Genomic DNA, 12,343 nt, shown 5'->3' with positions numbered 1-12,343 from the left:
ATCTCACACGCTAGGAAATTAATGCTCTAAATTCTCCAAGCCAGGCTTCAACAGTACATGAACTGTGAACTTCCAGATGCTCAAGCTGTTTTTAAAAAAGGCAGAGGAACCAGAGATCAAACTGCCAATGTCTGTTGGATTATCAAAAAAGCAAGAGAGTTCCAGAAAAACATCTACTTCTGTTTTATTGACTATGCCTAAGACTTTGACTGTATAGATCACCACAAACTGTGGGAAATTCTTAAAGAGATGGGAATACCAGACTACCTGATCTGCCTCTTGAGAAATCTGTATGCAGGTCAAGAAGAAACAGAACTGGACATGGAAAAACAGATTGGTTCCAAATTGGAAAAGGAGTCCATCAAGACTGTATATTGTCACCCTGCTTATTTAACTTCTATGCAGAGTACATCATGAGAAACACTGGGTTGGATGAAGCACAAGCTAGAATCAAAATTGCAGGGTAAATATCAATAACCTCAGATATGCAGATAACACCACCCTAATGGCAGAAAGTGAAGAAGAACTAAACAGCCTCTTAATGAAAGTGAAAGAGGAGAGTGAAAAAGTTGGCTTAAAGCTCAACATTCAGAAAACTAAGATCACGGCATCTGGTCCCATCACTTCATGGCAAATAGATGGGAAAACGATGGAAACAGTGTCAGACTTTATTTTTTTGGGGCTCCAAAATCACTGCAGATTGGAGTGACTGCAGCCATGAAATTAAAAGACGCTTACTCCTTGGAAGAAAAGTTATGACCAACCTAGACGGCATATTCAAAAGCATAGACGTTACTTTGCCAACAAAGATCCATGTAGTCAAGGCTATGGTTTTTTTCTGTAGTCGTGTATGGTTGTGAGTTGGACTATAAAGAAATCTGAGTGCCGAAGAATTGATGCTTTTGAACTGTGGTGCTGGAGAAGACTCCTGAGAGTCCCTTGGAATGCAAAGAGATCCAGCCAGTCCATTTTAAAGGAAATCAGTCCTGAATATTCATTGGAAGGACAGATGCTGAAGCTGAAACTTCAATACTTTTGGCCACCTGATGCGAAGAACTAACTCAGTGGAAAAGACCCTGATGCTGGGAAAGATTGAAGGCAAGAGGAGAAGGGGACGACAGAGGATGAGATGGTTGGATGGCATCACCGACTCGGTTTGACGGACATGAGTTTGAGTAAGCTCCAGGAGTTGGTGATGGTCAGGGAAGCCTGGCATGCTGCAGTCCATGGGGTCGCAAAGAGTTGGACAAAACTGAGTGACTGAACTGAACTAAACTGAACCACAGATAGTGCTGCACTCAATATGCCAGCAAATTTGGAAAACTCAGCAAGCACCACAGGACTGGAAAAGGGCAATTTTCTTTCCAATTCCAAAGAAAGGCAATGCCAAAGAACGTTCAAACTAATATACAATTGTACTCACTTCACATGCTAGCAAGCTAATGCTCAAAATTCAAAATCACTGCAGATGGTGACTGCAGCCATGAAATTAAAAGACACTTACTCCTTGGAAGGAAAGTTATGACCAACTTAGATAGCATATTGAAAAGCAGAGGAATTACTTTGCCAACAAAGGTCCGTCTAGTCAAGGCTATGGTTTTTCCAGTAGTCATGTATGGATGCGAGAGTTGGACTGTGAAGAAGGCTGAGTGCTGAAGAATTGATGCTTTTGAACTGTGGTGTTGGAGAAGACTCTTGAGAGTCCCTTGGACTGCAAGGAGATCCAACCAGTCCATTCTAGAGGAGATCAGCCCTGGGTATTCTTTGGAAGGAATGATGCTAAAGCTGAAACTCCAGTACTTTGGCCACCTCATGTGAAGAGTTGACTGACTGGAAAAGACTCTGATGCTGGGAGGGATTGAGGGCAGGAGGAGAAGGGGACGACAGGGGATGAGATGGCTGGATGGCATCACCGACTCGATGGACGTGAGTTTGAGTGAACTCCGGGAGATGGTGATGGACGGGGAGGCCTGGCGTGCTGCAATTCATGGGGTCGCAAAGAGTCGGACACGACTGAATAACTGAACTGAACTGAACTGAGGCTTCAACAGTATGTGAACCAAGAACTTCCAGACGGCCAAGCTGGAATTTAGTAAAGGCAGAGGAACCAGAGATCAAATTGACAACATCCATTGGATCATAGAAAAAGAAAGAGAATTCGAAGAATTCATTGTCTATGCTAAAGACTTTCACCGTGTGGATCACAGCAAAATGTGGAAAATTCTGAAAGAGATGGGATTACCAGACCACCCTACCTGTCTTCTTAGAAACCTGTATGCAGGTCAAGAAGCAACAGTTAGAACGAGACGTGGAGTGACAGACTGGTTGAAAACTGGAAAAGGAGTATGTCAAGGCTGTCACAAGGTGATAACACTGTTGTTACCCTGCTTATTCAACTTCTATGCAGAGTACATCATGCGAAATGTTGGGCTGAATGAATCACATGCCGGGATCAAGATTGCAGGGAGAGAAATATCAATAACCTCAGACAGTTAGATGAAACCCTTCTAACAGCAGAGAGTGAAGAAGAACAAAAGAGCCTGTTGATGAGAGTGAAAGAGGAGAGTGCAAAAGCTGTCTTAAAATTCAACATTTAAAAATCTGAGCTCAAGCCATCTGGGCCCATCACTTCATGGCAAATGAATGGGTGAAAAGTGGAAACAGTGACAGGTTTTATCTTCTTGGGCTCCAAAATCACTGCGGACTGTGACTGCAGCCATGAAATTAAGACGCTTGCTCCTTGGAAGAAAAGCCATGACCAGCCTAGACAGCATATTAAAAAACAGACATTATTTTGTTGACAAAGGTCCATCTAGTCAAAGCTATGGTTTTTCCAGTAGTTATGGATGGATGTGAAAGTTGGACCATAAAGAAGACTGAGCACAGAAGAACTTTGCTTTCGAATTGTCATGCTGGAGAAGACTCTTGAGAGTCCCTTGGACAGCAAGGAGATCCAACTAGTCGACCCAAAGGAAATCAACCTTGAATCCATTGGAAGGACTGATGCTGAAGCTGAAGCTCCAATACTTTGGCCACCTGATTCAAAGATCTGATTCACTGGAAAAGACCCTGATAATGGGAAAGACTGAGGGCAGGAGGAGAAGGGGCGACAGAGGATGAGATGTTTGGACAGCATCACTGACTCAGTGGACATGAGTTTGAGCTAACTCTGGAGGTACTGAAGGTCAGGAAAAGCTGGTGTGCTGCAGTCCATGGAGTCACAAAGAGTTGGACATGACTTCGAGACTGAACAACACCAGTTCAGTTCAGTTCAGTCGCTCAGTCGTGTCCGACTCTTTGCGATCCCATGAATCGCAGCATGCCTGGTCTCCCTGTCCATCACCAACTCCTGGAGGTCATTCAAACTCACGTCCATCGAGTCAGTGATGCCATCCAGCCATCTCATCCTCTGTCATCCCCTTCTCCTTCTGCCCCCTATCCCTCCCAGCATCAGAGTCTTTTCCAATGAATCAACTCTTCACATGAGGTGGCCAAAGTACTGGAGTTTCAGCTTTAGCATCAGTCCTTCCAAAGAAATCCCAGGGCTGATCTCCTTTAGAATGGACTGGTTGGATCTCCTTGCAGTCCAAGGGACTCTCAAGAGTCTTCTCCAACACCACAGTTCAAAAGCATCAATTCTTCGGCGCTCAGCTTTCTTCACAGTCCAACTCTCGCTTCCATACATGACCACTGGGAAAACCATAGCCTTGACTAGACGAACCTTTGTTGGCAAAGTAATGGTCTCTGCTTTTTAATATGCTGTCTAGGTTGGTCATAACTTTTCTTCCAAGGAGTAAGTGTCTTTTAATTTCATGGCTGCAGTCACCATCTGCAGTGATTTTGGAGCCCAAAAAGATAAAGTCTGACACTGTTTCCACTGTTTCCCCACCTATTTCCCATGAAGTGATGGGACCAGATGCCATGATCTTCGTTTTCTGAATGTTGAGTCTTAAGCCAACTTTTTCACTCTCCTCTTTCACTTGCATCAAGAGGCTTTTTAGTTCCTCTTCACTTTCTGCCATAAGGGTAGTGTCATCTGCATATCTGAGGTTATTGATATTTCTCCCGGCAATCTTGATTCCAGCTTGTGCTTCTTCCATACCAGCGTTTCTCATGATGTACTCTGCATATAAGTTAAATATGCAGGGTGACAATATACAGACTTGATGTACTCCTTTTCCTATTTGGAACCAGTCTATTGTTCCATGTCCAGTTCTAATTGTTGCTTCCTGACCTGCATACACATTTCTCAAGAGGCAGGTCAGGTGGTCTGATATTCCCATTTCTTTCAGAATTTTCCACAGTTTATTGTGATCCACACAGTCAAAGGCTTTGGCATAGTCAATAAAGCAGAAATAGATGTTTTTCTGGAACTCTCTTGCTTTTTCGATGATCCAGCAGATGTTGGCAATTTGATCTCTGGTTCCTCTGCCTTTTCTAAAACCAGCTTGAACATCTGGAAGTTCACGGTTCATGTATTGCTGAAGCCTGGCGTGGAGAATTTCGAGCATTACTTTACTAGCGTGTGAGATGAGTGCAATTGTGTGGTAGTTTAACAATTAAAAAAAAAAAAAAAGGAAAGAGTAAATCAGTAACCATAAATATCTGTGTGGTTAACCTCCAAACAGCTGCAGTACCACATGAAGGCACAAGAGGGCAGTGTGGTCTTATACATTCACAAATCCATCGTGGCTGGTAGTGCTTTGAGATTAACAGGATAAATTGTCCTACAAACCCTTCTTGTTTGGTTTTTGGTTTTTAGTTCTTAACGAATTTGTTTGTTTGGTGAGATGGCAATGTACTGCTGTGTCCACATAAGCCCTTTCTCAATTTTCATTACCAACCAGACTTCAAATTCAGGATCATCTGAGTGTATATGCGTGTAATTAGGATGTGTATAATATTAAGATGATCTAAAACTAGGAGATATGAGGGCACGTATATATAGTTAGGATATATCTTAAAATTAGAATAAAGAAAAAATTAGAAGACAGAATTAGGCTATCTGTATACTTCTGTATATATGAAATATATATATACATACATATTCTAATTTTGTCTTTCTTCTAATTGTGTGTAATAGATGTATGTTTTCTAATTTTAGGTATACATTTGATTAGAATATATAATTAAGATATAAAATATATTACATATAATATGTAAATTACATATATACTCAACTAATATATAATTAATTTATAGTTAGGTTATATAAAAAATTAAGATATGGGTATATAATTAGAATATATTTAAGATATATAATTATACAGATATAACTGAGCTATATATACATTTGGGGATATAAAAATTATTAGAATATGTATGTATAATCAGATTGAACGATAGGAAATTGAAGATTTCAGCAGATATTCAACTGTTTTTGACCTACAAAAATGGCAATTTTATATGCTCAAGCTTAATATTTCAAATGGACCAAAGTAATCACATTTGTTGGAAAATTAAGCTCATTTTGTACAATTTTCCCCTGGAATCTTTTGTTCTCTTTTCTACTTCCAGTGTCCTCAATCTGTCAGTGATTTGAAAAACTGGTCCCTGATCATACTCGTGTGCAACTGTAGCCAGGAAACAGGAGCCAGCAAAAAGAGATGGTTTTGCTCTTTCTCTGTGGGAGGTCACAGGATACTATTTGTAGGAAAGGACATTACTTCTTTTTTCCAATATAGGTAGATCTCATTTCATTACACTTCACAGATAGTGGATTTTTTTTTTTTTTAACAATTGAAGGTTTGTGACAACCCTGCATTGAGCGAGTCCATCAGCACCATTTCTCCAACAGCATCTGCTCACTCAGTGTCTCTGTCACATTCTGGTAATTCTCCCAATATTATGAACTTTCTCATTATATCTGTCATAGTGACTGACCTGTGATCAGTGATCTTTGATGTTACTATTATAATTTCAGGGGTGCCAAGAACTGTGCCCATATAAGGTGGTGAAAGTGAAAGTGAAGTCGCTCAGTCGTGTCCGACTCTTTGCAACCCCATGGACTGTAGCCCACCAGGCTCCTCTGTCTATGGGATTTTCCGGGCAATAGTACTGGAGTGGATTGCCATTTCCTTCTCCAGGGGATCTTTCTGACCCAGGGATCAAACCCAGGTCTCCCGCATTGTAGACAGACGCTTTACTGTCTGAGCCACCAGGGGAGGTGAGCTTAACGCATAAATGTGTATGTTCTGACTGCTCTCTCCTCCTTTTCTCAGGCCTCAATAGTATTGAAATTAAGCCAGATAACAGCCCTGCAATGGCCTCTAAGTGTTCAAGTAAAAGGAAGAGTCGCACATCTTCATTTTAAATCAAATGCTAGAAATGATTCAGCTCACTGAGAAAAGCATGTCAACAGCCCAGACTGCCAAAAGCTTCCCTGGTGGCTCAGATGGTAAAGAGTCGGCCTGCAATGCAGGATACCCGGGTTCAATCCCTGGGTCGGGAAGTTCCCCTGGAGAAGGAAATGGGAATCTACTCCAGTATTCTTACCTGGAAAATCTCATGGAGAGAGGAGCCTGACGGGCTTGGCGGGCTACAGTCCATGGGGTCACAAAGAGTCATACTCAACTAACACTTTCACTTTCATGGAGCCAAGTAGTTAACCAAGTTGTGCATGAATACAAATGGAAAGTTCTTGAAGGAAATGAAAAGTGCTGCACCAGTGAACACACCAATGATAAGAAAATGAAAGCCTTATTGCTGGTATGGAGAGAGTCTGAGTGGTCCGGATAGAAGAGCAAACCAGCCACCACATTCCCTTAAGCCAAAGCCTGATCCAGAGCAGGACCCCAACTCTCTTCAATTCTGGGAAGGCTGAGAGAGGCAAGGAGGCTGCAGAAGATAAGTTTGAAGTTAGCAGAGGTTGGTTCATGAGGTTTAAGGAAAGAAGCCGTCTCCATAATATAGAAGTGCAAGAAGAAACCACAAGAGCTAATGTAGAAACTGCAGCAAGTTATCTAGAAGATCCAGTGAAGACATTCATGGAGGTGGCCACACTAAACAAAACCCTGCTGCTGCTGCTCCTGCTAAGCCACTAGATAAACTCTATTCTCATTCACAGCCTCCTGCATTATATTTTCAGTTGACAAACTCAAGCACCCCTCCCTCTGGGACATGGTGCGAGGGCCCCCTGGGCTGATTTGAGTGCTGCTGCTCTGGGCCTCCCAGCCCCCAACTTACCCCTCTCTCAGCAGTTACTAAAGGCTGTGTGAACTGTCGGTTTATGCACTACAGGGTAAGCTGTTTGAGCCATTTTGTTTTAACCCCAGTTGTATGGCCAACAGAATTCTTACTATTTGTTGACTGAAGTAACACGTTACCATTACTGAGCTGGCAGCTTTAAAAAGAGCAATAGTACTACTATTACTACTACTGTTGCTGCTGCTATTACTATTACACTTTTACTACTACATTACTCTGTCTTCTACAGTAGTTCAGATGGTGATGTTTCCAAAAGCCTCTGCAAGCCTGGATTTCACAAGGATGCCTCCACCTGTGAAGTGTGTGTAGGAAGGGAGCCAGGGATTCAACAACAGCATGGGCTTCCTGAGCAGGGTTGTGATCAGTCTTCTGGAGCTCACCCCTCTCTCTGGGTCTCTCCCAGCTCTGGGGAGGGTGGGGACTCCCACTGCAGGAGGAGCACATTTTGACCAAGCACTACTGAGTGCTTAACGTTGAACAAATTCTGCCCTGGTAAATGTCACAGACAGACCTGATGGAGCATGTGGAAGTAATAGAGGGAGGACATCCTGGGAGATGTTCCCTGGAGGCAGCTGTGATGAGGCTCCACCACAGCACTCTAGACAATCCATGATTGCAGAACATAAGGTAAATGTAAAAATATCAACTCTTTCCCTATATACTAGCAAAAACAATTGGAAATTGAAACTAAAAATGCCATTTAAAATAGCATTAGAAATATGAAATGCTTAAGAGGTAAATCTGTCCAAAGATGGATATGTAAGACTTGTGCCCTATGGAACACTGCCGAGAACAGTAAGAGATGACCAGAATACACACAGAGGTTTACCATGTTCATGGATTGGAAGTCTAAAAGTTGCTAAAGACTGCAGATACTTTTAAGTTTTGACTCCCTTTTACCCAGCTTTATCTTACTCTCTCTATCTTTGTCTCTTCAATGTGTCACTCCATGCCTGGCATCAAGCAGGTGTTCAATGTTCAGTGAATAAATCAACAAGGAATAAGGGAGTAAATGAGAGGGTACCAAGAGGGATCACAACTGCCTGGGAAAGCTAGAAAAGCCCCCTGCAAGGTGAGCTGGAGTTCCGTAAGCTGAGATGAGGGCAGGGGGGACTAGACACACTCCTCTATGAGCAGTTAAAACTGCATTCATCTGCTGTAGCTTGGGCATCAGTTTCTACAAGACAGTGGCTGCAGATATCTTGGGAACTCACTCTGAGCTCCTGTTCTGAAGGACCCTCTATCCTGTGTTAGGGAATTTCTATATCGTTGTTCAAACTCAAGATGGGAAAGGGCACATTGAGTATATTCAGTAGGGGAGTTCATTCACTCAACATTTTGAAATACTTATTCAACACTTGCACCGGACAAAAGCTTGGACTTAATTCTGGGATAAAACTGGTGAAGACAGAAACCATCCCTGCTCAGTTATAAAACTGTTGTAGCCAATGATAGGAACCATCTTTGTGCCAAGCAGAGTCAAATTCTCCACCTGTGCTCTTTACAACAGTCCAATAAGATAGTTATTAACTTCAGTAAACATGAAGGGACAGCTAAAGCACACATTTAAAATGTACAGTGTGGTCGATTTTTAACAAATGGATATAACTTTTGACATCACCCACCAGTAAGACATAAAACATTCCCCTTATATCCAAAGTTTCCCTTATCCCTTCTCAATCACTGATGTGATTTTGTCACTGGATGGGACCTCTTTGAGGGCCTGAGAGTGGGCCCTTGTCTAAGACTCAAATGAATTGTCCAAGGAGCTACAGTACTGACAAAGCAAAAGACTTTATTGAAAAGTGACGCTGGAGTGGAGAGCAACAGTGTAAGGGAGACTACGAGAACTGCTCTGCCTTGTGGTTTGCAGTCTCAAGTTTTACGGTGGGTGGGGTTAGGTGAGTTGGGATTGTCTCTGGCCAGTCATCTTGCTCATGTCCTCATTCAGTCTGATGCAGGGCCCTTCCCGATGGCATGTGCATCACTCAATCAAAATGATTTCCAGCATGAGAGAGTCTGGGAGGTTGGCAAGAGATTTAATGGACTGGTCTCTTCTCCCCTTCTTTGGAGGTGGAAATGGCAAACCACTCCGGTATTCTCGCCTGGAGAATCCATGGACAGAGGAGCCTGGTGGGCTACACTCCAAGGGGTCACAAAGAGTCAGATGCAACTGAAGTGACTAACACACATTTCTCCCCTTCTTGGCCCCTCCTTGGTTTTCCCCAGGTTGGTTTTGGGCCCTTCTTTGGCTTTATGTTCTTTGAAGCATCCTGAGGTAGGAGACTTAAGGTGTTATTATGATGTCCAGTCAGGGCAGGCAGTGTTGGTCAACTGTTCCCTAACAACTTCTCACATTATTGGTAAGATTTGTCTTTGCCGGTGTTCCTTGTAAACAAAGTAACACAGTCTGTTCTCTCACATCTTGCTTCTTTGACGTACGGTGAATTTTGAGTTTTGTTCACATCATGGTGTCTTTCGTTTTTGTTGTTGTTATGTATTTATTTGTTTTTTGGCCACACTGCGTCTTCGTTGCTTGGCAAGAATTTCCTCTAGTTGCAGTGAGCAGGGACTTCTCTTCAGTTGCAGTGCTAGGGCTTCTCATTGCGGTGGCTCTCTTGCTGTGGAGTACAGGCTTTAGATACCAACTGGGTTTCAGTAGTTGTGGCACACCAGCTTAGTTTTTCCCCAGCATGTGGGGTCTTTCTCAACCAGTGTTACTGAAGGAGGAGAGGAACAGGCGGTGCTGACTCCATCTTGAAAAAGAAGGAAACTCCATCTTGCACTTTCAGTCAGCTTTGGACTATGTGCCTGGTAGCTATGGGCATAACATATACCTACAGCTGAACTGGCCTCCCGTACTGATAAACACCAGATTCCATACCAAGATTCCCCATCGCCAAAAAGAATGTAACAATCCCCTACCATAGTCAATCACCTTTATAATCTTTATGGCACCCACTGGTGTAGGCTACAATGTATAACCAGCTGACCCTTCTGATTATGAATCATGGCTGTGACCTGATTGTATCTCCCTTTAACACTTTTCAGGCTAGGTTTAAGGAATTTGGGGATGTGGGCTTGAGCCTAAGGTATACAAGGTTTTCACAAAAGTCAGTTGGGGTTCTTGGCTAAGAGGAGACTCTGCCTTGGGCCCCCCGGTGTAATAAACTGCACTCCACTATCTGCATTGTCCTTCTGGGTGAGTTTGTTTCCTGGAACGCGTGGCTACAATACATCCTGTGTCCCCTGCACTGGCTGGCAGATTCTTATCCACTCCGCCACATGGGAAGTTCCTTCATTAGTATTGCTGAAGTCAGAGCTTAAAGAGAGAAAGAAATTAATCAAATAATCACCTAATTGTGTCATGACAACAGCATTAAGTTAACCTAAGGATAAGAACACAAGAAAACGTATTACCTTGCTTGTCTACAATTCACTCAATACCATACACTTGGGGAGGTATACAGGATTAAGACTCACATGGTTAGAAACCTTATAAAAGTATCACATAAGAACCCTTTGTCCTTACTTCACTTCCCTCATTTAAAAAAGTCAGCTCAGAAGAGGCCGGGAATGTGACGCTATGTCCTTACTTCATTTCCCTGATTTAAAAGTCAGCTCAGCTGACGGCGGGAAGCGCTGCTCGTCGTCCCTGGATACTAAGTAGGGACCAGGCTCCCCGAGGCGCATGCGCGCCCGCTCCCAGTCTGGCCAGCAACAGCCCTCACTTGCACAGCTCCGTCAAGAGGTCGGCGAAGCCCGCGGCCGTGCCGACGTGGCGCCGCTTGGGCCTGCCCAATCCCCGGAGCCCTGGTGGTCACGTGCACACGCGCGCCGCAGCCGGGCCCCGCCCACCGCCCGCGCACTCCGCCGAACTGGGGCCTCCCTCAGGCGCCTTGGCTCCCAGAACCCCTGCGCGGGCCCGGCTGCGCCTGCGCAGTGTGGCCGGTGGGCCGGTCGGGAGTGCGGCGGCCGCGGCGCGAGGGTGCCGGCGGGCTGGGAGCCTGGGGTGGGCTGTTGGCCGTCCTCCCTCAGTCGGCGGAAGTGAGCTCCGGCTCGCCTTCCTCGCGGCCCGGGACCTCTCGCGGCCCCTGGGCGCGCGGCGGTCGGCGACGCGAGAAGGGCTCCGGCGCGGGGCGGCCATGGACTCGGCGGCTCTGGAGCGGGACGCGGTGCAGTTCGCGCGGCTAGCGGTGCAGCGCGACCAGGAGGGCCGCTACGCGGAGGCCGTGTTTTACTACAAGGTGGGCCGGGGGCGGGGCCGGGGACCGGGGGCGGGGCCGCTCTGGCCGAGGGCGGGGCTAAGGCGCCAGCCCGTCGGAGGCTCGGTCGCCGCGGCGGAGGTGATCCCCCGGCTCGACGCTCCTGAGGGCGGCGGTGGGGCAGGGCGCTCGGCTCCGCGGACGTGCGCTCACCGCCACAGACGGGCCGGAAGCACGCGGGAGAGCGCCGCGAGTCAGTGAAGAAGAAAGCATTGCGCGTCGTAGTGCTTGACTTCCGCACGTCGCCATCCCCCCAGTGTCAGTGTGTGTACACAACCTTTTTAAAAAAACAAACTGGGGTCAGATTGTCTATGCTGTTTTTAAACCTGTTTTTTTCTTTTGAACTTTTAAGAAAATTACGAATTTTTTAAAAGTTTAACGATATGACTGTTACCAGTAATAATATTAAGGGCTAGATGCATAGTATCCCATTATGCGGATATGCCCTCGTTTCTTTACAAAGTCTCCTGGCCATTTTAATGTGCGTTCTGTTTCTTCAGCATGATAATACCCTTGTAGCTAATGCTTTACACGTTTCTGTGATATTTCCTATGGATAAATTGCTGAGGCCAGAATTAGAGCCCGCCCCCTCCCCCCGGTCCACTGTCTGCTCACCAATTCTGAGGATTTGCAGACGCACACCTCTCCAGCTCCAGCCGTGGCCCATCCCCACTCCGGTGGAGGGAGCTGTATCCTCTAAAGACCGTCACCTTTTCTTTTAGGAAGAATGTCAGCCTTGAAAATAAAGTAGTAGTCATTTTTCTTCCATAAACCTATATGCTATCAATGATGTGTAATTTTCTTTTCTCAGATTAATGTTTGATTGCCTTCATTTTACAACCTGTATTTAGAGACTTCGGTTGTGTTTCAGA

The 12,343-nt window shown here is 44.9% G+C and overlaps 1 protein-coding gene and 1 long non-coding RNA gene across 8 annotated transcripts in view; one reads left to right on the top strand and one right to left on the bottom strand.

Annotated features, from left to right (window-relative positions):
• Positions 1–8,981: 8,981 nt before the first annotated feature.
• LOC147378880 (uncharacterized) lies at positions 8,982–11,012 on the bottom strand. 2 transcript variants are annotated; one of them, XR_015164114.1, is made up of 2 exons: positions 10,627–11,012; positions 8,982–10,528 (listed from the first exon to the last, which is right to left on the bottom strand). It is a non-coding gene; the product is annotated as an uncharacterized LOC147378880 (long non-coding RNA). The 2 variants fall into 2 exon arrangements; XR_015164134.1 differs by having other exon boundaries at positions 10,803–11,002.
• Positions 11,013–11,150: 138 nt separating this feature from the next.
• The window catches only part of CAPN7 (calpain 7), a 51,831-nt gene continuing 50,638 nt past the window's right edge, over positions 11,151–12,343 (top strand). For all 6 annotated transcript variants that reach the window (XR_015164023.1, XR_015163987.1, XM_086401042.1 and 3 more), the window contains exon 1: positions 11,151–11,453. Coding sequence is in view for 3 of the 6 variants with exons in the window: in XM_086401164.1 (XP_086257290.1) it covers positions 11,352–11,453 (102 nt within the window). In the remaining 3 variants the exon portion in view is untranslated. The remainder of the gene's footprint in view (positions 11,454–12,343) is intronic.

This window comes from Bos grunniens, chromosome 1 (assembly GCF_055505025.1).
Source record: "Bos grunniens cultivar Pamir isolate PY7600 chromosome 1, Bosgru_T2T1.0, whole genome shotgun sequence".
NCBI lineage: Eukaryota > Metazoa > Chordata > Mammalia > Artiodactyla > Bovidae > Bos > Bos grunniens.
The sequence above is the reverse complement of the archived record's forward strand: the minus strand, read 5'-3'. Positions and strand labels throughout refer to the sequence as shown.